Source organism: Oncorhynchus kisutch, linkage group LG15 (genome assembly GCF_002021735.2).
Source record: "Oncorhynchus kisutch isolate 150728-3 linkage group LG15, Okis_V2, whole genome shotgun sequence".
NCBI classification, from domain to species: Eukaryota; Metazoa; Chordata; class Actinopteri; order Salmoniformes; family Salmonidae; genus Oncorhynchus; species Oncorhynchus kisutch.
The window spans coordinates 4,767,636-4,794,807 of NC_034188.2; the positions used below are offsets into that span (position 1 = coordinate 4,767,636).

At 43.3% G+C, this 27,172-nt stretch overlaps 1 protein-coding gene across 3 annotated transcripts in view; it reads left to right on the forward strand.

The window, feature by feature from the left end:
• The first annotated feature begins 822 nt into the window (after positions 1-822).
• ctnna1 (catenin (cadherin-associated protein), alpha 1) overlaps positions 823-27,172 on the forward strand; it is a 227,594-nt gene continuing 201,244 nt past the window's right edge. The window contains exons 1-3 of one of the 3 annotated variants that reach the window (XM_031789509.1): positions 823-970; positions 7,984-8,101; positions 8,937-9,132. In XM_031789509.1, coding sequence (XP_031645369.1) covers positions 7,997-8,101; positions 8,937-9,132 — 301 coding nt within the window. In that variant the 5' untranslated portion in view covers positions 823-970; positions 7,984-7,996. Of the gene's footprint in view, positions 971-2,127; positions 2,491-7,983; positions 8,102-8,936; positions 9,133-27,172 lie in introns of those variants that run through there. The other 2 variants (XM_031789508.1, XM_031789510.1) reach the window with 2 other exon arrangements.

Sequence of the window (27,172 nt, forward strand, 5' to 3'; positions counted from 1 at the left end):
TTAGCAGACTCTCTTATCCAGAACCACTACAGTAGTGAGTCATTTAGCAGACTCTCTTATCCAGAGAGACTTACAGTAGTGAGTCATTTAACACTCTCTTATCCAGAACCACTACAGTAGTGAGTAATTTAGCAGACTCTCTTATCCAGAGAGACTACAGTAGTGAGTCATTTAGCAGACTCTCTTATCCAGAACCACTACAGTAGTGAGTAATTTAGCAGACTCTCTTATCCAGAGAGACTACAGTAGTGAGTCATTTAGCAGACTCTCTTATCCAGAACCACTACAGTAGTGAGTCATTATCCAGAGAGACTTACAGTAGAGTGCAATACATTTTCCTATTTTTATTTTTTCAACCCTGCTGTAGCCATGCTCAAACAGCTGATCTTAACGGGACCACTGCTGTCAGTTCAGCTTTACGATTGGAAAGGTCCTCAAAACGCAAAAGAAAAACCTCATCAAGATGTTACCTACATCTAATAGTCCTTCTTATCACGTGTAATTATTACAAATAGAATATTATCACTCTTACGATGATTTGCTCGTTTAGTAAAGTTAGATCAAAGCTTAATCAAGGCCTATCAAGATCAGCATAATGATTCATTAGTATTTTACATAGGAGATACAAATATAATAGCATGTATGCCTACTGTAGCATAGTAGGCTTATAAATTGTAAGACCAAAAACACCTAAATAATTTTTAATCTGAAGCTGGGTAGTCAAATATGTTCCTCACACGGGACAAAACTCAACAGCGCACGCGTCGCAGACTTTTCTTTAGTTTTCAAATACACATACGGGTTTCTCTAAAATAACATGGTGGCTGTGGTAGGACGTTTTTCTTTTAAACTCTTAGATGACTCTCAAAGTTGTCAGTCAAACCCTGTATATCCACCACAGCTCTTGGAAGTGAAGCAAACGTGTTGGGGATGTGTTTGTTCGTGTGTTCTTAGCCAGGTGCGATCAGAGGTAAATTGCACTTTAATTACCTCATGCCTTTGTAATATTATGTATTTTTGGATTAAGATAAATTTTTCTCAGATCTAATTCTGCTGTTGACATTGTGTTTTGATCGCGAGTTCAGTCCTGTTCATATTTGTCAGTCACCGGGATCGGCTGGTAAAACAAGCCAGACCACGATAAAGGCTAAATAATTCTGTATTTTGTATATTATCTACCTCACTTGCTTTGGCAATGTTAACACATGTTTCCCATGCCAATAAAGCCCCTTGAATTGAAATTGAATTAATTCTGACACTGCTAGAATTTGGTTGGAGCCTACTGACGCGTTCAAAACCACTAGGTGCATGGAACTCGGAAATATCCGACTTCCGACTAGAGTGTGTTCAAAACAACAAGGAACTGTGGCGGTGAAAAAGAGCTCAGATCTGGGAAAAATCGATTTGAACACTCATCCAACTCGCAATTCCAACGCGGGGCCTCGGTCCTCTTTTTAGAGTTCCGACCTGAAGAACACTGACGTCATGATTTTGATCTCGTATTTTGCGAGTTCCCAGTTTATTTGAACGCGGCACGCGATAGCACGTAGCCGTCCTTTAATGGCAGACCTCGACCCTGTCACATTGTACAAGCCTAAGAATTTACCCACGACGTGTAACAATCGTACAGTCTGCAAAGGACTTTTAAGGTCATGGCCAATATTCATAAAGTGTCACATTAGTAGAGGAGTACTGATCTAGGATCAGGTCCTCCCTGTCCATTCATTATAATCTAAAAGGCAATACCGAAACTAGATTTGAGTTTGGGTCGTTGGATGATTTGGGACACGGGAGAACGGTCAATTTCTCATTTGGGTGTCGAGCTGACAAAGTTTAAGAACCCCTGGCCTGTTTTATTGAACCTGTTGTATTACATTTTTTCAGGGGCTACTGGTTAGACTAAATAGGCTATAAAAACAAATAAAATACTTGTGGCACACCTTCCCCGAGGAAATTGGAGCTTCCTCCAGCTAAACTGATTTAGCTCGAATAAATTGGAAATTCCTTCCATTGGGTTTCGTTAGAAAAATTCCTCATTAGATCCTTATAAGGTAAAGCGTTGACATTTCAGCACCACGCCTCATAAACACCTGATAACGCTTTTGTCAGGTCATAGTCTCCCGGTTCTGCCCTTTTCCGTGACTTCAGGAAATAGCACACTGACCCCCTCTCGCTCTCTCTCTTCCCCACCCTTCAGGGAATAGTTACTGACCGAAACCTTTATCAAAGTTGAGGAATCCTTTTGTATTCCAACATCTATCGTATATTGTGGCTTTCAATAGTTAAAAAAAAAAACGAAACAGCACAAAGTATCGAAGCTTCATTTCCCCTTTGTAACAAGTCGAGGGAAGTAAACGTCGGTTGGGAAAGAGAAACTTGGAATCAGGGGACGAATTCCCGATTCAATCCACCATTTTGAGGTGTTTTTTTGTGTGTGTTTGTTGTTGTTTTTGAACTGAACAAGTTTTCCAAGTGTATTGTTGCCTTTCGGTAAGTTTTCACTGTGATTTAAGTTTTTTGTTTTACTGTGATTTAAAAAAAAAGATGTATTTTCGTGTAGTTGCAAAAGTAGCTGGTTGTTTTTTACTCGTTTTTAATCCGTTACTTTAACTTTGTTACAATTTATTTGTTTAATTGTTTCAACGTAATACGAAACCTCATTCACTCTCGCTGTTTATTGTGCTCGCTAACGTTAGTGACACCTGGTTAGTTACTTATTATTGTATGTATGTGTTTTGTAACGTTAGATTATTAACTTGTTCATTTAATGGTCAACTTTACATTTTTGCTTGTTGGTAACTTCAACAGTCAAAACAGTATGTTTTTTTGTTGTTGTTGAAGTGTTTCGTTTTGTTAGTTAGTAACGTGAAGCTAAATCAATTAGCCGCTAATCACAAATGTTTGTCCTTCGTTAAAACCGGCTCTGGTGTAAAGGCCCCAAAATACCTAGACATTTAAGCGAGCCAGGGGCATAGTATTAGTTTCGTAAGCTAGTTAAGTGAAGACTCGTTAGTTAACCAAAAGGTAAGCGTTAACTTTTTAATTTAAAATATCTAGTCGAGGATTTTGGGGGACGGCAGCAGGCAAGTGATTGAGCGTTAACTATTATTCCATTAAAAGATACAAATGGAAAATTTTAGGAGCCTGAACCTGAACGAGGCAGTTAACCCACTGTTCTCTAGGAGGCCGTCATTGTAAATAAGAATTTGTTCTTAACGGACTTACCTAGTTAAAATAAGTGTCATACCCGTGGTATTTTTTTATTTTAACATGATTTAACTGCTCTAGTTATACAGAACTAAAATATAAACATAACATGCAACAATTTCAAAGATTTTGCCGAGTTACTGTTACCTTTTTAAGGAAATCAGTAAATTTACACAAGTTATTTTAGGCCCTCTATGAATTTCAGTTGACTGGGCAGGGGCGCAGCCATCAGTGGGCCTGGGAGGGTTAGGCCCACCCACTGGGGAATTGGGCTGTGCGGTATACAGTTTTTTTGTGTGATTATACCGGTATTGGTGCAGAATTAAAAAAAAAAAAAAATTCTTGACCTTCTATACCAGTATTTGAATGTTTGATAAATGTGATAAGCAGTGTGTAAGGTCCATTTTTTTATAGTTCGCTACTTCAGTCATCTCTCTATGCCCCTTTAGACACAGACCTAGCCACGCCCCCTGTCACTCAAGGAGCGCAGTTGATGTTCCTCAACCAGGAGACACTTTGCGTTCAGTCTGCATGGTCAATGCAGCACATGCAACAATGTTGATGACAACGATGCTGTTTTCACTTTGCTTCTTAATATAAATCTACTAGCGTTCTATAAATACACTATTAGCTTGTGTTTCTTACATATTCTAACAGTTTGTCTTTTCTTACCAAGTTGTTCCTAAATCTTGTTAGCCGCTAATGCTAATCGCTAGCTGGCTAACAAATGCACTGAGTAAGATCAAGTGTAATTCGCTATACAGCCTGATAATACCAGTGATTGTATAGACCCAAATCAGTATGTTGTTTGTGCAACAGTGTCACCTAAATTAGAGGTAAACGCAAAGCAAGAATGTTAGCTACATGACGTAGCTAAGAGAGAACATTCAATGTATCCGAAGATTATAAGGTCCCCTAGGAAACACCTTGCAACACATTAGTTCCTACCCGATCATAATAAATTCTCCCTGGCATTTCCATTTGATGTCATGTCAAGCAACACTGTATTCAAAGTGCCCACTATTATATTCTAACTATATAATTAGAATAGACATTCTGTTCCCATGTTTTGCTCTAAATCGCAAGTCTAATTGCAACATTTTGGTTAAAAACAAGGCCCAGATTACTTGGCCATATCATGCAGCCCTACGTGGAAATTATCTTAAATGCAGAAATTGAGGGGGGGGGAAGTTGAATTGAACAGTATAAACCAATCAGAATAGAGAGAGACATTGAAATCACTTAGATTGTATGTGTTGCCTCCTTAGGGTCACGCACTACTCATAAAGAAAATGTAGAATTCCCCCCCCCCCGGCAATCTCGCTGGTGAAGAAGCTGGTTGTGGAGATCCTGGGCTGGTGTGGTTACACGTGGTCTACGGTTGTGAAGCCGGTTGGACGTACTGCCAAATTTTCTAAAACAACGGAGGCGGCTTATGGTTGAGAAATGAACATTAAATTCTCTGGCAACAGCTCTGGTGGACATTACTGCAGTCATTATGCTAATTGCGCGCTCCCTTAACTTGACTTGAGACATCTGTGACAAAAAGCTGCACTTTTTTTAGTGGTCTTTCATTGTCCCTAGCATAAGGTGCACCTGTGTAATGAGTCTTTTAAAAAAATGTTTAAATTAGCTTCTTGATACATCACACCTGTCAGGTGGATGGATTATCTTGGCAAAGGAGAAATGCTCACTAACAGGGAAGTAAACAAATTTGTGCACATTTGAAAGAAATAAGCTTTTTGAAAAGTTTCTGGGATCTTTTATTTCAGCTCATGAAACATGGGACCAACACTTTACATGTTGCGTTGATTTTTTTGTTCAGTATAATAGCAATAAGGCACCTTGGGTTTGTGGCCAGTATACCACAGCTAAGGTCTGTATCCAGGCAGTCCGTGTTGCGTCGCATAAGAACAGCCCTTAGCCGTGATATATTGGCTATATACCACACCCCCTCGGCCTTATTGCTTAATTAACATGTTATTTTACCCATTGCCCCCTCTGTGTATGGAGAGACGGCCCCCCTCTGTGTATGGAGAGACGGCCCCCCTCTGTGTATGGAGAGACGGCCCCCCTCTGTGTATGGAGAGACGGCCCCCCTCTGTGTATGGAGAGACGGCCCCCCTCTGTGTATGGAGAGACGGCCCCCCTCTGTGTATGGAGAGACGGCCCCCCTCTGTGTATGGAGAGACGGCCCCCCTCTGTGTATGGAGAGACGGCCCCCTCTCTGTGTATGGAGAGACGGCCCCCCTCTGTGTATGGAGAGACGGCCCCCCTCTGTGTATGGAGAGACGGCCCCCCTCTGTGTATGGAGAGACGGCCCCCCTCTGTGTATGGAGAGACGGCCTCCCTCTGTGTCGGCCTGGCAGACAGGGTCCTGGGTCCAGCCCTGCTCAGCCCTCGGGGCATCCTGATTATCCCTGCCACTCAGTGCGTGAAGGCTAATCAATACAAGGCCAGTCGCTGTACTCTGTTCCACTTATGGCTGTCTTAATGGTGGTGGAGAGAGACCTGCCTCTGAAGAGGGAGCATCCATATTTAAAAGGGCCAAAATGTTACTCTGCTCCACTTCAAATCAAATCAAATTTTATTTGTCACATACACATGGTTAGCAGATGTTAATGCGAGTGTAGCGAAATGCTTGTGCTTCTAGCTCTGACAATGCAGTAATAACCAAGTAATCTAGCTAACAATTCCAAAACTACTACCTTATAGACACAAGTGTAAGGGGATAAAGAATATGTACATAAAGATATATGAATGAGTGATGGTACAGAGCGGCATAGGCAAGATACAGTAGATGGTATCGAGTACAGTATATACATATGAGATGAGTAATGTAGGGTATGTAAACAAAATGGCATAGTTAAAGTGGCTAGTGATACATGTATTACATAAAGATGCAGTAGATTATATAGAGTACAGTATATACATATACATATGAGATGAATAATGTAGGGTATGTAAACATTATATTAGGTAGCATTGTTTAAAATGGCTAGTGATATATTTGACATTTCCCATCAATTCCCATTATTAAAGTGGCTGGAGTTGAGTCAGTGTCATTGACAGTGTGTTGGCAGCAGCCACTCAATGTTAGTGGTGGCTGTTTAACAGTCTGATGGCCTTGAGATAGAAGCTGTTTTTCAGTCTCTCGGTCCCAGCTTTGATGCACCTGTACTGACCTCGCCTTCTGGATGATAGCGGGGTGAACAGGCAGTGGCTCGGGTGGTTGTTGTCCTTGATGATCTTTATGGCCTTCCTGTGACATCGGGTGGTGTAGGTGTCCTGGAGGGCAGGTAGTTTGCCCCCGGTGATGCGTTGTGCAGACCTCACTACCCTCTGGAGAGCCTTACGGTTGTGGGCGGAGCAGTTGCCGTACCAGGCGGTGATGATCTCGATTGTGCATCTGTAGAAGTTTGTCAGTGCTTTTGGTGACAAGCCAAATTTCTTCAGCCTCCTGAGGTTGAAGAGGCGCTGCTGCGCCTTCTTCACGATGCTGTCTGTGTGGGTGGACCAATTCAGTTTGTCTGTGATGTGTACGCCGAGGAACTTAAAACTTACTACCCTCTCCACTACTGTTCCATCGATGTGGATAGGGGGGTGTTCCCTCTGCTGTTTCCTGAAGTCCACAATCATCTCCTTAGTTTTGTTGACGTTGAGTGTGAGGTTATTTTCCTGACACCACACTCCGAGGGCCCTCACCTCCTCCCTGTAGGCCGTCTCGTCGTTGTTGGTAATCAAGCCTACCACTGTTGTGTCGTCCGCAAATTTGATGATTGAGTTGGAGGCGTGCGTGGCCACGCAGTCGTGGGTGAACAGGGAGTACAGGAGAGGGCTCAGAACGCACCCTTGTGGGGCCCCAGTGTTGAGGATCAGCGGGGTGGAGATGTTGTTGCCTACCCTCACCACCTGGGGGTGGCCCGTCAGGAAGTCCAGTACCCAGTTGCACAGGGCGGGGATGACTAGCTTGGAGGGTACTATGGTGTTAAATGCCGAGCTGTAGTCGATGAACAGCATTCTCACATAGGTATTCCTCTTGTCCAGATGGGTTAGGGCAGTGTGCAGTGTGGTTGAGATTGCATCGTCTGTGGACCTATTTGGGCGGTAAGCAAATTGGAGTGGGTCTAGGGTGTCGGGTAGGGTGGAGGTGATATGGTCCTTGACTAGTCTCTCAAAGCACTTCACGATGACGGAAGTGAAGATTTATGGCTGTCGAACAGTGTTGGAGGGAGACCTGTCTCTGAAGAAGGAGCATCCATTTTTAAAACGGTGTCTGTCCCAAATGTCACGACACCATGGTTGCTGCTCAAATAGCACCCATTTCCCTATATAGTGCACTACTTTTTTCCCCTTCCTGTGGGTTTTGGTCAAAAATAGTGCACTACATAGGGAATAGGGTGTCATTTGGGCAGCTCCCATGGTGTAGTGGCTCTTCGCTTGGCATGAATTGGTTAAATAAACACTTTCAATGGGTTTCACAGCTTTTTGTTGTGGTTGATTCAATGCAATAAGGCCTTTATAGTTTTTATGATGTGTGGGGTTAGCTCTTATCTAGGCTAGATGGTCCAATACTGTTCTATGCTGCACACAGATCAGAGGTCAGTTGAAATGTGTTGTACCTCCGCGGGGGGGGGGGGGGGGGGGGGCTGTGTTGCCATGGCTGGTGGCTTAACCCCCTCATTTGATGAATGACCCAGACATCCGTTTTTTTTGTCGTAATCTTATCATCCCTCTCCCTCCTCAGTAACCGTCCCTCTCTCCTCTCCTTCTCAGATACGAGGTAAACATGACAACCATAAACACGGCTAACATCAACTTCAAATGGGATCCGAAGAGCCTGGAGATCCGTACCCTGGCTGTGGAGAGGCTGCTGGAGCCCTTGGTCACACAGGTTGGAAATACGTACATTTTAATCCAATATGTCAGGGATGCAAACTTTGGCCATATTCACCGTTATGATCTGAAAATGGGTTATCCACATGAATCAGCTTGATCTGTTAAAAAAAAAAGTGTCTGACAAAAAGAGTGCAGACGAAGAGTGTATCACCCATTTAGCTATTAGAGGTGCGAACTGATCTTCTTGTGCGATCATCTCTCTCTCTCTCTCTCTCAATTGATAACATGAGCACAGAACGCACCCCTACCGCACGTGTCCTACAAATAGAATATCAGAATTCAGATCGCGGTGGCGGGTATGTCATAAGAATGAGTGCTTCATTGAATATCGCGCATGACAGCTGTGAACAAAACCCCTATGGTAATCACCAGACGACTCGGCCTGGGGATTCTTGGCCTGGTGTCACATTGTTGGTATTGTGACAACCCCTCTGACAATAGGCACATCGTCTCCCTTTTAGGGCCTCTCGCCAGCTAGCATCCCCCGACACAAACGTTTTAACAATGCATAGGATACATACGTTTTGACTGAGCAAATGCATTTTTGATATTTGATGACAGTTAGAAATGCTGTAAGCCTATTGGGTAGCCTGTATTTTAAAACTGGTTGTCATGCATTCATGATGGGTTTTGATTTGTTCATTGGTATCTAGCCCTAAAGGCTTGAAAAGCACTAGCTACTTTGATTGTTTGTAGTCTGGAATCAGTTGGCTAGCTATGACTAGAGACTTATTAAAAAAGATATCTTTAGCTGTAGTGTCATGGACTTTCAGAAGCGGTGTTGTGCATCTCGCCCTCGAGACATTTGACCTCTCGTCCTGCTCCTAAAGGTCACGACCCTGGTGAACTCCAGCAACAAGGGGCCGTCCAATAAGAAGAAGGGTCGCTCTAAGAAGGCCCATGTATTGGCTGCCTCGGTGGAGACCGCTACCTTGAACTTCCTGGATAAAGGAGAGAAGATCGCCAAGGAGAGCCAGTTCCTCAAGGACGAGCTCACTGCTGCCGTGGAGGATGTACGCAAGCAAGGTAAGCCTTGAAAACCCTGTTCTCTTTTTTTTTTATGGATGAATAGATATGTCATCCACATGTCGAGTTTTTATATAGACTTACTCAAAACCCTTTCATTTATTTAACTAGGCGTTTAGAACACATTCTTATTTTCAATGGTGGCCTAGGAACAGTGGGTTAACTGGCCTAGGAACAGTGGGTTAACTGGCCTAGGAACAGTGGGTTAACTGGCCTAGGAACAGTGGGTTAACTGGCCTAGGAACAGTGGGTTAACTGGCCTAGGAACAGTGGGTTAACTGGCCTAGGAACAGTGGGTTAACTGGCCTAGGAACAGTGGGTTAACTGGCCTAGGAACAGTGGGTTAACTGGCCTAGGAACAGTGGGTTAACTGGCCTAGGCACAGTGGGTTAACTGGCCTAGGAACAGTGGGTTAACTGGCCTAGGAACAGTGGGTTAACTGGCCTAGGAACAGTGGGTTAACTGGCCTAGGAACAGTGGGTTAACTGGCCTAGGAACAGTGGGTTAACTGGCCTAGGAACAGTGGGTTAACTGGCCTAGGAACAGTGGGTTAACTGGCCTAGGAACAGTGGGTTAACTGGCCTAGGAACAGTGGGTTAACTGGCCTAGGAACAGTGGGTTAACTGGCCTAGGAACAGTGGGTTAACTGGCCTAGGAACAGTGGGTTAACTGCCTTGTTTAGGGGCAGAACGACAGATTTTTTTACCTTGTCAGCTCGGGGACCCTGGTCCCCCAGTACCCCTCAACAGTACAGTTTTTGTTGAAGCCCTTGACACAAACATCTCATTCAACTCATTGAGGGCTTGATGATCAGTTGAATTGGGTGTTCTTGTCCATGGAAAAGGAGATGTGTACTGTTTGGGAGACGAGGGTTTGGAACCAGGGTCCAAACCCACTGGCATAGGGTCAACCACTTTCAAACCGGTGGATGTTTCTGTGCCAAGTTTCTTAATCTCTCTGTCTGTTATTAGCCCCCCCACAATGCCCCCCCCCCTATCAAACCTATTAATTGAAAACATGTTGTTTTTGAGGAATATCTGAAATATATGACATGATTTGCCTAATGGGTCATTTGACCTTGTAGTTCTGCCTGCTTGACTTCAAGGGAACATATTTATTCAGTTGGTGCCCTATGAATCCTCGTCTGAATTTATTCAAACTGCGTCCGTGGATTGAACCACTGCTATCCTTCCTGTCATTGTATTGTGCCCAGCAGTCTTTCATTCTCTTACCCTCTATGGAGGAGAGGGAGTGTCAGGCCTTTTCTGACTAAGAAAAAAAAGGGCTTGTGGCAGGCTTGCAATTCTACTTATTTCTCAATGGAGCCGAGATGATGATTATTTTTTTTTTCTTCAGTTTTAAAGCAAATTTCTTTCAATTCTACACATTTTTTTTCTTCATGCAGCTTAAAACTGTTTGTTGCACTTTTAAAGACCTTTCCAAGGATTTCAGTGGCTGAAAAATCTGTTCGCTCAGTATAAAGGGCTGCGTAGAGGCATGTAGCCTTAAGCATCATCACCCCAATCTTTTAACTCATGTTGTTAAATCTCATTACTCCTAGTAGCTGCAGTGTGATTTTTCCTCTCTGTCCCTTCTGGTGGAGGGAGGAGAGGACTCGGGTTAATGGAGAGGTTTAACCCCGTCAAGATGCTCAGCTCCTCATTTCTCAATGGCTTGTTTTGCCATGAATGTTTTAAAAGCTTGTTGATATTGATGCCTATTGAATGAGACGATGTGGTGTAGACAGGAGAAGGAGATTTCACCCACTATCTGCTGTGCCAGGTGCCCCCTTGGCTGTACCGGGGTGCCCCCTTGGCTGTGCCGCCGTGCCCCCTTGGCTGTGGCCGGGGTGCCCCTCTTGGCTGTGCCCCTCTTGGCTGTGCCCGGGGTCCTTGATCAATGGTGTAGCCCACAAACCTCATGTTGTACACAACTGTTCTAACTATTGCATTCCATGCGTCTGTAAGCATAGGCCTGATTTCATGTTTTTCAGGAGGGAAGATGGCTACATGTTTTACACAAAAATACATTACTGTGTTGTCACTATTGTCAACATAAGCACAACACAAACAGGCAGTCTAGTGATTTTTTATGTACTTAGCTGCTAAGTTGCGTGCGGCTATTTACTCTCGCCACATTATCAGCATATGTGGTATAACAATGGTATCGGGCAGATGCATAACAAACTCGTCCGTTGTCACTCTTTCCACCGATCCAGATTCTCACTCGGCTGCCTGTCTCACTCGGCTGCCTGTCTCACTCGGCTGCCTGTCTCACTCGGCTGCCTGTCTCACTCGGCTGCCTGTCTCACTCGGCTGCCTGTCTCACTCGGCTGCCTGTCTCACTCGGCTGCCTGTCTCACTCGGCTGCCTGTCTCACTCGGCTGCCTGTCTCACTCGGCTGCCTGTCTCACTCGGCTGCCTGTCTCACTCGGCTGCCTGTCTCACTCGGCTGCCTGTCTCACTCGGCTGCCCAGTGTTGGAACGCAGTAGGACACAGACAAGCAGTCTAATTAGCAATTGAAGGTAATTTTTTTCCTTCTGTTATTGTTGCAAACATTGGCTAAGCTGTGCAGGAGGCAGCAGAATGTGGGCAGAGGTTTTATTTCACCAGCCACGTTGACTGGTGGTCAGGGTTCTGCAGTAGCTGTTGTCAAAGTATACAAAAAATAACAAAATAAACTATTCATTAATATTTTGGTTTAAAGAAGGGTTACAAATTTAAAATGATATACCACATTACTACTTAGTAGTAATACATCCATTGTTTTTAGAAAAATTACTAAGCATGCACATCTGTTTAAAAAAAATATATATATATAGATATTATTTACCTGCCACAGTGTCTGGTGGACATTTTATGCCCTGCAAGTAGTTGTTGTTTTTTATCAGGAACTAGGCTATGGCAGCAACTACAAACATACTGACACAATGCTGTTTTCTTTTTGTTTTCTCTCTCCAAAGTGTAGGGACTGTGTCCTGCTTGTGTAGGTCTCCATATGAATTTCATTCAACCCCAAAAAATTCTCCTCCAATATTACATTTTTTTAATGTTAAAATATTTCTTTATTCTGTGGTACGATTTATGCAAATTTTATCAGAAAGTGTCTTTAATTGAATAAAACGTCAACTATATACTGAGACGGCAGCGTAGCCTAGTGGTTAGAGCGTTGGACTAGTAACCGGAAGGTTGCGAGTTCAAACCCCCGAGCTGACAAGGTACAAATCTGTCGTTCTGCCCCTGAACAAGGCAGTTAACCCACTGTTCCTAGGCCGTCATTGAAAATAAGAATGTGTTCTTAAGTGACTTGCCTGGTTAAATAAAGGTAAAATAAAAAATAAATAAAAAATATAACAAGTACATTTGTAATGATGAAAAACAACATTGCATCATTTTTGTTTTTTATCAAGGCTTGAATAGTGTTTTTATTATAAATGAGAAAAAAATAATGTAAGAATCTAGGAAGCAATTGGCAAAACCATTTTAAAAATGTTGTTTTTACATTAATATAACTATGAATGCAATATTGTTTTGTAAAATAGGGCTTTATTACGTGTTTAAATTATAAAACCTTAGTTTATACTTATGTAAAAATAAATAAATATTGCATTCATTTTTTTTTTTGTAAAATAAAGTGCTTTTATTAAGTGTTGAGAAATGGGGCAAAACCTATAACTACCTTATGAGGCCCCCCCCCCCCCCCTCTCTGTCGGCTGAGCTGACTGCGAAGTAGATGTCGGGCACTGACTTCTTCTGCAACTCTTGGGAGTCTCCCACTCGGGGCCCCTCCAGTCATCAGCAAGCTCCAAAGCTGGTGAGGGCTCCCTGGACACACACAGCTGATAGGCAATCCATTCTTCACTGAGCACTGTTGATGGGTTTCAGGTGTGTGTGTGTGTGGGGCTTCAATCTGCTTTTTCATGGCTGGAGCCTGCCTAGGATCGAACACCCGAGCCAGTCTGTCGACATCTCTGGCTGGATGTGTGTCCCAGTGCTTTGACAACTTTGTGAAGGCCAAGTGGAATGTATCATGGAGATGGTTAAGCACCTCTCTCCAATCCACCATCTTTCTCAATAACGTATCTGTCTTGGCTCCCATACCAGCATGGTTGTTTTTTGTTGCCGTTCCATTCACTAGGTAAGAGCCCAGATCCTCCATGACATTGTATGCAGACACATGCTGTGGGACGGTGGTTTCCTCCCAGGATTGACAGAGCTGTCATAAAATTGTGGAGCAGACCTCCGAGATGAAGTTTAGCTAAACAGTGAGGGCTTGCACGTTCTGTTTCCAGCTGGCTGAGGATGTTTGTGACTGCCTGGGATGATGACTTTCCTGCGAAAAAAACAACAACCTCTTTCTACAGATGAACATGCTCTTCACTGCCTCAAAACAGCTTATTCCATCCGGAGCTCGCTGCTTCAGGAGGATCCTTGGCCTGCACATACGCCTTCATAATGAGAAAGCTCACCCACCTTCTCTTTCTGGCAGACTTCACAAAGAAGACTGTAGTGTGGCTAGGTCTCACCCACCTTCTCTTTCTGGCAGACTTCATATAGAAGACTGTAGTGTGGCTAGGTCTCACCCACCTTCTCTTTCTGGCAGACTTCATAAAGAAGACTGTAGTGTGGCTAGGTCTCACCCACCTTCTCTTTCTGGCAGACTTCATAAAGAAGACTGTAGTGTGGCTAGGTCTCACCCACCTTCTCTTTCTGGCAGACTTCATAAAGAAGACTGTAGTGTGGCTAGGTCTCACCCGTCAGATTGATGCCATGGTAGAGACAGGTTACATGGACACTGTCGGGCATCACTCCTTTCAGAACCTCCTTGTATGCCCTCAGGCGTTATGAGGCATTATCTGTGACCGTTGCCCAGGCATCGTTCAGGTTCAGATCGTTGCTGTGGAAGGAAGGCTATATATCTTGGGAAAAAGTTGTGTAGTTGCATTTGTCCATGAAAATTACATCCGCCGGAGAGTACAGGTTTTCAACACCTGAAAGTGAATGATAAGGAACCTTTTTAATTGTTTTAACCTACAATATTGACAGTGTTTAAAAAAAAAAAGAAGTGTAAACACAATTCTAGATGGAGAGGGAGACAGCTGCTGACAATATGCATCGCTATATTTCACCACGATAGCTCGTTGTTTGGAATATCACAATTTACATGAGGGTAATTTACATTGCAGAATGTAAATGCAGGTTATTGCCACGGTATATTTAATTATGTTCTAATTTACAACTACGACCCGGCCAAGATAAAGCAAAGCAGTGCGACACAAAACAACAGTTAAACACAAACAAATGTATACTCAATAAAAATAAAAATGTGTGTGTGTGTAAATGTAGGGAGGTAGTCAATAAATAGGCCATAGAGGTGACAGTAATTACAATTTAGCATTAATACTGGAGTGATATGTGCAAGTAGAGAGAATGGGGTGCAAGAAGGTATGTAATAATATGGGGATTGGCTGTGTACAGGTACCGTGATCTGTAAGCTGCTCTGACAGCTGGTGCTTAAAGTTAGTGAGGGAGATGTGAGTCTACAACTTCAGAGATTTTTGCAATTCGTTCCAGTGATTGGCAGCAGAGAACTGGAAGGAAAGGCGGCCAAATAAACTGTTTGCTTTGGGGATGACCAGTGAAATATACCTGCTGGAGCGTGTGCCAAGGGTGGGTGTTGCTATGGTGACCAGTGAGCTAAGGCCAAGACTTGTAGATGACCTGGAGCCAGTGGGTTTGGCGACTAATATGTAGCCAATGAGCCAGCCAATGAGTGCGTACAGGTCGCAGTGGTGGGTAGTGTATGGGGCTTTGGTGATAAAATGGATGGCACTGTGATAGACTGCATCCAGTTTGCTGAGTAGAGTTTTGGGGGGCTATTTTGTAAATGACATCGCTGAAGTCAAGGATTGGTAGGATAGTCCGTTTTATGAGGGTATGTTTGGTGGCATGAGTGAAGGAGGCTTTGTTGTGAAATAGGAAGCCAATTCTAGATTTAATTCTCGATTTAATATTTATAACTTAATCTGCCCTAATTAAGCTTTCATAACAGTCTGTAATCAGCATTTTTGGATGCATTTTTGGATTCCATGAGGAGACTGCGTGGCAGGCTGACAACCTGTTGTGAGTGCAGCAAGGAGACAAGGTAAGTTGCTAGCTAGCATTTAATCTTAACATAATTACTAGTTAACTACACATGGTTGATATTACTAGTTTAACTAGCTTGTCCTGTGTTGCAAATAATAAATTAACAGGCACCGCATTGATCATCGAATCACAGCACTTTTGCGGGAAAAAAAGCACTGTCGTTGCACCAATGTATCTAACCATAAACATCAATGCTTTTCTTAATCAATACACAAGTATATCTTTTTTTAAACCTGCGTATTTAGTTAAAATAAATTCATGTTAGCAGCAATATTAACTAGGGAAACTGTCACTTCTCTTGCGTTATGTGCAAGCAGAGTCAGGGTATATGCAGGAGTTTGGGCCGCCTGGCTCGCTGCGAACTGTGTGAAGACCATTTCTTCCTAACAGACTAATTAATTTGCCAGAATTTTTCATAGGTATGACATAACATTGACGGTTGTACAATGTAAAAGCAATATTTAGACTTATGGATGCCACCCGTTTGATAAAATACGGAACGGTTCTGTATTTCACTGAAAGAATAAACGTTTTCTTTTCGAAATTATAGATTCAGGATTTGACCATATTAATACGACCTAAGACTCGTATTTCTATATTTTATTATATTATAATTAAGTCTGATTTGATAGAGGAGTCTGGGCGATAGGCAGCAGCAGGCTCGTAAGCATTCATTCAAACAGCACTTTCCTGCGTTTGCCAGCAGCTCTTCGCTGTGCTTCAAGCATTGCGCTATTTATGACTTCAAGCCTATCAACTCCCGAGGCTGGCAATACTATAGTGCCTATAAGAACAGCCAATAGTCAAAGGTATATGAAATACAAATGGTACAGAGAGAAATAGTCCTTTTAATAACTACAACCTAAAACTTCTTAACTGGGAATATTGAAGTCTCATGTTAAAAGGAACCACCAGCTTTCATATGTTCTCATGTTCTGAGCAAGGAACTGAAACGTTAGCTTTTCTACATGGCACATATTGCACTTTTACTTTCTTCTCCAACACTGTTTTTGCATTATTTTAAACCAAATAGATGTTTCCTTATTTAGATGAGTTTTATGTATTATATGAAGTTAAAATAAGTGTTCATTCAATATTGTTGTAATTGTCATTTTATTATATATACCCCAAAAAAAGCTGATACCGATTTATCGGCTTATAATATCGGCTTTTTATTGGTCCTCCAATTATCGGTATCAGCGTTAAAATCATAATTGGTCGACCTCGAATAATTAATAGGCTGTTAACTCACCAATGACTATGTTTAGAACATCTTGTCTCGTCAACAACCACCGCAAGCTTCTTCCCACACGGATCTTTTGTCGAATGGCAGGCATATGTTGGTTGAACACACGGGGCAGGTGAGTTTCGACGGAGGCTGCTCTCATTTTCTGGCAACGCTCCATGTTTGCTTCACTAGAAACGTCCGTAGCTTTTCTAAGGGGATGTCAGACTCGGCGCACACAGCCACAAAGTCTTGAATAAATTCTCGTCTTGAATCTGCTGATGCTCTTGCACTGGTAATGGTGGTTTGAAGAGGCATGTTCTGGCAAACACGGCGCTTTTCCTTGTTCTTCACCTGAGCTTTAGACTTGAAGTGGTCATCACACGTGTTTTTACGGGTCCAATAAATTGTGTGTTGACAGAATTTCCAGAACGGCTTATCACCTGACTCCTAATGCTTCTTTGGGTATTACTCTGCTCTGAATTTAGTTATTTTCAGTTTTTTTTTTTTTACGGCCGAGAGTTGAGGTAGTTTTGTTATTCGGGTAGCCTAGTGGTTAGTGTTGGACTCGTAACCGAAAGGTTGCAAGATCGAATCCCCCGAGCTGACAAGGTAAAGATTTGTCATTCTGCCCCTGAACAAGGCAGTTAACCCACTGTTCCTAGGCTGTCATTGAAAACAAGAATTTGTTCTTAACTGACTTGCCTAGTTAAAGGTTAAATAAAAAAATTGCGCACTGTCAACACCTTAAAAAATATGCCATTAAATGCATGTTCTCCCTACATCTAGTGGAAAGCCTTCCCAGGCTGTTAAAGCAGCAAAGGGGGGTCCAACTGTACATTAACGCCCATGAGTTTGAAATGAGATGTTCGACGAGCAGGCGTCCACATACTTTTGGTCATGGTGTGTGTATCTGCAGGGATTGCTGCTCCATACAGTTGCACATCTTTGTGGGAGCATAGTGGATTTGCATGGCACAGCATTCAGGATGAATCAACTGGATTGGGTTGCTAATCCTAGGTATAGTAGTGATCTCACTGCAGGGCTAAACAGGGATTGTCACGGCTGTTAGTGAACAGCTTGTTTCTATTCTCTGTTCTGCTATCCAGGATGTTTCTACTGACTTCCTGGCCTCTGTCCCCCCAGCCGGGATGTTTCTGGCCTTGTCCCCTCAGCCGGGATGTTTCTGGCCTCTGTCCCCTCAGCCGGGATGTTTCTGGCCTCTGTCCCCTCAGCCGGGATGTTTCTGGCCTCTGTCCCCTCAGCCGGGATGTTTCTGGCCTCTGTCCCCTCAGCCGGGATGTTTCTGGCCTCTGTCCCCCCAGCCGGGATGTTTCTGGCCTCTGTCCCCCCCAGCCGGGATGTTTCTGGCCTCTGTTCCTCCAGCCGGGATGTTTCTGGCCTCTGTTCCTCCAGCCGGGATGTTTCTGGCCTCTGTTCCTCCAGCCGGGATGTTTCTGGCCTCTGTCCCCCCAGCCGGGATGTTTCTGGCCTCTGTCCCCCCAGCCGGGATGTTTCTGGCCTCTGTCCCCCCAGCCGGGATGTTTCTGGCCTCTGTCCCCCCAGCCGGGATGTTTCTGGCCTCTGTCCCCCCAGCCGGGATGTTTCTGGCCTCTGTTCCTCCAGCCGGGATGTTTCTGCCCTCTGTTCCTCCAGCCGGGATGTTTCTGCCCTCTGTCCCCCCAGCCGGGATGTTTCTGGCGTCTAGTTCGCCCAGACTGACTGACTTGCCATGAAAATGATGAGAGAGCGTAGCAGAACTCCTGCGTGGATGGAGGGAATATGTCATTGATGATCTCCATAAGTATTTAAATGCCTGTATTCTCCACCTGCCTAGTGAGACCCTAACTGACTCAGATTCCGTTTCATATTTAGTTTTATGGCTGCCACGACAACGAGTGTCAGAAAGCTGCCATCAAATCACCATCAAATGAAATCCTAATGTTCTCTAACGGCAGCTCTTCAGTGCTTCTCTTTTCCGATACGGACCCCCCCCCCCCCTCCAAGTCCATCTGCTCACCATGCTTTTGCTTCAGCTAGTTTATCTCTCTGCTGCCGTAACTATGGCCGTAACTATGGCTAGGGTGTCTCTCTGCTGCCGTAACTATGGCTAGGGTGTCTCTCTGCTGCCGTAACTATGGCTAGGGTGTCTCTCTGCTGCCGTAACTATGGCTAGGGTGTCTCTCTGCTGCCGTAACTATGGCTAGGGTGTCTCTCTGCTGCCGTAACTATGGCTAGGGTGTCTCTCTGCTGCCGTAACTATGGCTAGGGTGTCTCTCTGCTGCCGTAACTATGGCTAGGGTGTCTCTCTGCTGCCGTAACTATGGCTAGGGTGTCTCTCTGCTGCCGTAACTATGGCTAGGGTGTCTCTCTGCTGCCGTAACTATGGCTAGGGTGTCTCCTGTTCTAAGCCTTACTGATAGTGCTATCACTTGTTGAAGTGCATTAATATGGAGTTGGTTCCCCCTCCTTAGCTGCTATCACAGACTCCACTTTCCTGGGAAGTCTTTCCACTAGATGTTGGAACATTGCTGTGGGGACTTGCTTCCATTCAGCCACGAGCATTAGTGAGGTCGGGCACTGATGTTGGGCGATTAGGCCTGGCTCATAGTTGTCGTTCCAATTCATCTCAAAGGTGTTCGATGGAGTTGAGGTCAGGACTCTGCAGGCAAGTCAAGTTCTTCTACACCGATCTCGACAAACCATTTCTGTGTGGACCTCTCTTTGTGTACAGAGGCATTGTCATGCTGAAACAGGAAAGGGCCTTCCCCAAGCTGTTGACACAGTTGGAAGCACAAAATCGTCTAGACTGTCATTGTATTCTGTAGCGTTAAGATTTCCCTTCGCTGGAACTTGGGAGCCTAGTCCAAACCATGGAAAACAGCCCCTGACCATTATTCCTCCTCCACCAGACTTTACAGTTGACACTATGCATTCGGGCAGGTAATGTCATCTTAGCTTCTGCCAAACCCAGATCCATCCGCCCTGGACTTTCTGATTGTGAAGCGTGATTCATAATTTCAGAGAAGGTGTTTCCACTGCTCCAGAGACCAATGCCGACGTGCTTTACATCACTCTAGCCGACCCTTGGCATAGTGCATGCAGATAGGGGCTTGTGTGTGCGGCTGCTCGGCCAAGGAAACCGATAATTGGGCAAACATTTATTGGAAAGGTGTGGCATCCTATGATGGCGCCACATTGAAACTCACTCAGTTCTTCAGTAAGGCCAATGTTTGTCTATGGAGATTGCATGGATGTGTGCTCTATTTTACACACACAAGGCTGACTCCACTAATTTGAAGGGGTGTCCACATACTTTTGAAAGTGAAGTCTATGTTGACTATGGTGATTGGCTGGCTATCTAGCAGGCTTAAATAACAGCATATACTGGTAACAACATTTCATAACTGGTTAGAGGGTGTTATGTATTTCCAAAATGTTGGATTACTTTGAATGTAACTGTAAGCTAGGTGTTGATAGCAGCTAGCTGACTCACACAGTGCTAACCTAATGTTCACAGGCTGGTAGGGATAACGTCAGCAGGCTAGTTGGCTAGCAACCTTGCCGGCTGATTTTTAACAAGATCTTGTAAGTTGGATGAAAATTCAAACCAGTAGTCATGAGTGCAAACTATTTGGATTAGTTTGAAGTTAACTTCAAATGTTTTATCTCTGTTTGAGTCCACATGATAGGGAATAGGCTGGTCTGGTGGAGTCCACATGATAGGGAATAGGCTGGTCTGGTGGAGTCCACATGATAGGGAATAGGCTGGTCTGTTGGAGTCCACATGATAGGGAATAGGCTGGTCTGTTGGAGTCCACATGATAGGGAATAGGCTGGTCTGTTGGAGTCCACATGATAGGGAATAGGCTGGTCTGTTGGAGTCCACATGATAGGGAATAGGCTGGTCTGTTGGAGTCCACATGATAGGGAATAGGCTGGTCTGTTGGAGTCCACATGATAGGGAATAGGCTGGTCTGTTGGAGTCCACATGATAGGGAATAGGCTGGTCTGTTGGAGTCCACATGATAGGGAATAGGCTGGTCTGTTGGAGTCCACATGATAGGGAATAGGCTGGTCTGTTGGAGTCCACATGATAGGGAATAGGCTGGTCTGTTGGAGTCCACATGATAGGGAATAGGCTGGTCTGTTGGAGTCCACATGATAGGGAATAGGCTGGTCTGTTGGAGTCCACATGATAGGGAATAGGCTGGTCTGTTGGAGTCCACATGATAGGGAATAGGCTGGTCTGTTGGAGTCCACATGATAGGGAATAGGCTGGTCTGTTGGAGTCCACATGATAGGGAATAGGCTGGTCTGTTGGAGTCCACATGATAGGGAATAGGCTGGTCTGTTGGAGTCCACATGATAGGGAATAGGCTGGTCTGTTGGAGTCCACATGATAGGGAATAGGCTGGTCTGTTGGAGTCCACATGATAGGGAATAGGCTGGTCTGTTGGAGTCCACATGATAGGGAATAGGCTGGTTTGCCGCGTCCTCCATTTTATGTCACACCCTGCAACTATGGCATTTTTGGGATTTCTGATTTTAGTTTTATGTAAACTTGAACAATAGAAAACTGAGCTAACTTTGCATTGGGACTTTTAATGCAAATCTGTGTTACATGTGGTTGTGATTTATGCTAAATACCCTTTAATCCACATTTTCTAATCTACAATGTTTGGTTACGGTAAATTCTGTTGACGCAATTAATAATAAATGATCAATACGCCTGCATTTTATATTTAGTAATTTTACCGTTCTCTGATTTGGACACGTTGTTTGCGGAGCTCAATTTATTTCTCATTTTGTGAGAAACATGTTTTTGTTTTAGATCATTCCGTTTACGAGTTGTTAATTTATTTATTTATTTACTCCTGTCAATGTTGAGTTACGGTGCGCACCTGATTTAGTCATAGAAGGAGGCCTAGGCTATCCCGCCTGTGTGCAAATGTATTAATGTACCCTGTTGGGTATTTCTGATTGTTCTAACACCCCACCACCAATGAGCTGTAGAGCTTATCAAATATATATTTCTTCACCTCAAACAGCAAGTAGTCATTTAAAAAAATAAAAAACATTATATATTCATTATATAACATCAGTTGAGAATGGCTATAGGTCCTTAATGTATTTGAGAAATTATTTCCACCTCTCTCCCTTTCGATAACCACCGATCCTCAGTGTGAAAGAGGGGAAAAAATGGTATTCTCTGAATATCCCAGCCGGAAACATAATAAATACCTGGTTACTACTCCCTTGTGCAAATACAGCTGTCAGTACATAGCTCACTGGCACAGGAAACTGAGGGCATGGGAATATGATTAAGTTAGCTGCATGAGCCTCAGGCCGGACCCAGTAGATAGTTGATACAATGTTTAAAGTTCTTTGCAGACAGGCGGAGTAGGGATGAGATGAATTTTTTCTTCTTCTGATTATCTTGATGTCTGGCTCCCTCTTCAGACATTTGTTTCAATTTATTTAATTAAACTGTGCTTAAAGCATCAGACAAGACTCTGCGTCTGTGTGTGTGTGTGTGTGTATATAGTTGATTTTATTAAAACCTGTTTTATATATGGAAAAATACACGCTGAAGAAAATTGGCAGAAAAACCAGACTACTTTCGTTTGACAAGTTTAAAAAAAAAAAAAATTCTTTTTTTTAGTCGGACAGCCCTAGGGGACAGCCCTAGGGGACAGCCCTAGGGGACAGCCCTAGGGGACAGCCCTAGGGGACAGCCCTAGGTTGCTGGTACTTAAGTTCTTCAGCCAAGGTCTTTGACAAACATACTTCGTCACTCACTGTGTTCTTTACGTTAGTTAAGGTGGTCATGGGTAAGTTGTTGTGCTCTGAGTTGTCTGCTTGGTAGACAGTAGTGCCACCGCAGTGTTGTCAGTGCCTGGGAATGTCAGTCGTCCTCTGCTATTTTATTTGTGTCCCAAATAGCACCCTATTCCCTGGGCTCTGGTCAACAGTAAGTGCACAGTATAGGGAATAGGGTGCCATTTGGGATGCACTCTGTCATTGAACAGGAATTCAGCAGCTCTGCTTGTGGCAGGGCTGGCCTGACAGTTGGGACTATGCTACGCTCTTCTGCGGAGCGTGGACAGACTGATAATGCAGCCATTTGACTGGGCCTTACCCCTCCCTCCCTCCCCTCTCTTCTCTTCTCTTCCCTTCTCTTAGCCATGCATATAAAAACACATTTTATACCCAGCTGTGGTTTACCAGCTGTTTTTAAAATGGGATGAAATAAAGGCGTATGTAATTGTTTGGGTTGGAGAGGGGAAAGGATGGGGGGGGGGCAATGCAATTTAAATGTTTTTTGCATGCGTGTTAACTATTTTAATAATACCCCCCCCCCCCTTTGGTTTGGTGTGGGAGATTCCATCTTGTTTGCATGAATTTTCTTCAGTCATTCACAACATCTCAGCTCTCGTCTCACAACGATCCCTCCCTGCCTGTTCTCTTCATTCATACCTTCTGACTGATGCTTTTATAACATCTCATCTGGAAAAAAAATGGACATCGCTCTCTTCCTCTTTCTTCTCTCCTTTCGCTCCCTCTGTGGCCAAAAACACATTTAAAATAAATAAATAAATAAATAATAAACAAATGTTTTGGGATTACAATATATAAATAAGCTTTCTACAATTAAAAGTTGAATACAATGCATTTTAAAACAGTCAGCAATAATGTAATTAATTCAGGGCGTAGTAAATTATACCTAGGCTGACTATATGCCTTCCATAATCATAAGACTCACTAATTACATTATCTTAAAAAACAAACACAACTATTTTGATATTTAAAAAAAGATATAATTTTTTTTTTTGCAATCACTGATCTGGTGTTAGGTTTGTCTGTATAAAAATGACCTTTTCGTTCCTAATTTAACCTGAACCATGCATAATGCACATTTACTAATGTAGCAGCCATTTATAGAAGATGAACACAGGTCGTAGCCAGCTAATATTTAGACTTCAAGTTTAGCCAACTTGGATCAGGGTATAATTTGATAAGCTCTGGAATACAGCTAAAAAGGCAAAACAGTTGAATTAGGAACATGACCTCCTGTCCATCTTCAACTGTTGGAACAGCATGCTAGCCTGTCAGCGTTGTTCACATGTTGAAATCAAGAATGAGAAGCCAATTCCTTACTGTTTTTTGCACATTTTTATAAAACCGACTAAAAGGCTATTACAGAAATCTTTATTTGAATAAAATGCTCCTAGCGATACGTGGTACCGTAATGCTCATGGGACAAATTGAGCATTTAATTTTCCAGAATGAAGTTAATTGGTACATCTGTTTTTTTAGTAGTCTGCTCTGCCCGAAATCTGAGGTGAAACAACCTTTCCAACCACCCTGATTAACTTCTCTATTACAGTATGTCTCCATGTGTTAGTGTCCTTATGACCCTTAATGTTGGACCAAACCCCAAATACAAATAGCAAGTTGAACCCGTTTTGTCAGAGGGGAAGAAGTGATCTCCCATCTTTGTTGGTTGTGAGTGGTAGGGGGAGGGTCTTAGGAGAAAGGGGTGAAGTGAGGTTTCACTTTCGGCAAAATGTGCTTATTTTGAACATAAGCTTGTCCCGCCTTTTGGGACAACGACTCCCATTGTTAGGGCGGAGACATGAGCATCTCGTCATTATATACAGATCTCCGGTGTAAATGGGAAGGTGTGCACAGAAGGAGTGAACGAGTTGAGACCATAAAGAGAACAAGCTGACACAAATGCAAAAAAATCAAAAAAGGATTCTGTGATACAGGCATTTGGAATATCACGCAGATACATACATATTGGACTGAATTCAATATCGCTCTGTCGGTGTCTGTCGGTCTTCCTGCTGTTGTGGCTGATTGTGTAATACATATTGTAATCTTTTCATCATTTAGTGAGCTGGCAGTGCACAATGGGTGTGCTGTCTCTCCTCCAGACGAGAGGGATGACAGTGATTCTAGATTCTTCTAGATTCTTTATTATACAATTTTCTCAAAAATCGCCTTATTGATCTGATCCACTGGGGTGGGGGGGGGACCACAGGATTGTGAGTTGTGTGTGGTCACAGGCTTTGTACCAAAATGGCACCACATTCCCTATGAAGTGTACTACTTTTGACCCAGAGCCCTTGACCCAGAGCCGTAGTGCACTGCTTTTGACCTGAGCTCTGGTCACTATTGGTTACGGGGTGCCATTTGGGACGGACACCGACTACTTGGAACAGTGTCCAGGGTTGCTGGAGTCACACAGCATTTTTTTTTGTGACCCAGAACATTGCTAGGCAGTAAAGCAGTGTACCGTTAGGCCTAGACGTTAGGCAACGAGAGGGAAACATTTTTATTTTGTATATTTTTTTATATGTAATTTCTAGAGAACATTTCACTAAAAACGCAAACATTTATTTTCTTCTCCAGCTGTCGTTTCATTGCAGTTAAGTGGTTTTAACATTTTTTTTTTTTTTTACAGAATCCTATATGAATAATTTCCTCACCAGTAACATTTTAGTGTCTTTTGCACTCGCAGACCAATTATAAATTTATAAGAGTTAGTGTTATGGACTGAGGCGAACTGAGGAGACATACAGTCTAGGGCTAGTTCCTACAAAGTTTGTATGTTCTGTGGGACTGACAATGAGTAACTCATTTTATTTTGTCTTTAGTCCACTCAACCACTGTTTTTCCAGGGAGCCCTGACATCCATAATATCTATAAAGAAACATTGAAGCACTGCCACAGTGTTTACTATTTTACTGCTAACACTTGCAGCAGACACAAACACCTCTGCTACTCTCTTTTTGTCCGTGTGAGCCTGCAATATGTTGAGTTTCCCTGGGAAAGCTGTTAAGCACAATGTTTTACTATTGTGGTCATGAGTATCTTTTATTAAATGTGTTTTACTGCTTTTCATTTTTTTTTAAGCCTACAAGTATTGTATGCGGTCATATGGGCAGACTATTTAGTATGTAGCCTACGTAACTTAATCAATTTATGGCCTAAAATAAATGTTCATATGGGCAGAATATGGTATAAATTCATTCATATGGTTATATACCATGTATTGGTACAGTTCAGACCTATTTCCCCCCCCCCCCCCACATTTTGTTACATTACAGCCTTACACTAAAATGGATTAAATTAAATACAATTATCATCAATACCCCATAATGATAAAGCGAAAAGTCTTCTGGATTTTTTTGCAAATGTATAAATTAATTATTATTTATTTTTTTTACATACGTTTTCAGATCCTTTTGAAATGGTTCTGACTTGCCTAGTTAAATAAAGAGAAAAAACACCATGGCCTGTTCACCCCACTACCATCCAGAAGGGGAGGTCAGTACAGGTAAATCTGAGAGACTGAAAACAGCTTCTCTCATGGCCATCAGACTGTCAAATAGCCATCACTAGCTGGTTACCACCTGGTTATTCAACCCTGCACCTTAAAGGCCTATATACTTTAAAAATAGAACAATAATAATGGAATAAAGTGAAAAGTATTAAATATAAAAAAACGTAATTATCTTATTTACGTAAGTATTCAGACCCTGTGCTATGAAAATCAAAATTGAGCTCCGGTGCATCCTGTTTCCATTGATCATCCTTGATGTTTATACAACTTGATTGGATTCCACCTGTGGTATATTCACGTGATTGGAAATGATATGGAAAGGCACACACCTGTCTATATAAGGTCCCACAGTTGACAGTGATTGTCAAAGCACAAAACAACCCATGAGGTTCAAGGAATTTCCCGTAGAGCTATGAGACAGGATTCTGTCGAGGCACACATCTGGGGAAGGGTACCAAAACATTTTTGCATCATTGATAGTCCCCAAGAAAAGTGGATTCCATCATTCTTAAATGGAAGAAGTTTGGAACCACCAAGACTCTTCCCAGAGCTGGCCGCCTGGCCAAACTAAGCAATCGGGAGAAGGGCCTTACTCAGAACCCGATGGTCACTCTGACAGAGCTCCGGAGTTCCTTTGTGGAGATGGGAGAACCTTCCAGAAAGACAACCATCTCTGCAGCACTCTAACAATGAGGCCTTTATGACAGAGGCCACTTATTAAACAACGTTTGACAGCCCACTTGGAGTTTTCCAAAAGGTACCTAAAGACTCTCGGACCATGAGAAACAAGATTCTCTAGTCTGATGAAACCAAGATTGAGCTTTTTGGCCTGAATGCCAAGCGTCACATCTGGAGGAAACCTGGCACCATCCCTACGGTGAAGCATGGTGGTGTTGGTACAATCATGCTGTGGGGATGTTTGTCAGCGGCAGGGACTGGGACACTAGTTAGGATCGAATGAAAGATGAACAGAGCAATGTATAGCAAGATCCTTGATGAAAACCTGCTCAGGACCTCAGACTTGGACAAAGGTTCACCTTCCCTACAGGACAACAACCCTAAGCACACAGCCAAGACGACGCAGGTGTGGTTTCGGGACAAGTCTCAATGTCCTTTAGTGGCCCCGCCAGAGCCTGGACTTGAACCCCATCGAGCATCTCTGGAGAGACCTGAAAATAGCTGTGCAGCGACACTCCCCATCCAACATGACAGCTTGAGAGGATCTGCAGAGAAGAATGGGAGAAACTCCTCATACAGATGTGCCAAGCTTGTAGCGTCATACCCAATAAGACTCTAGGCTTTAATCACTGCCA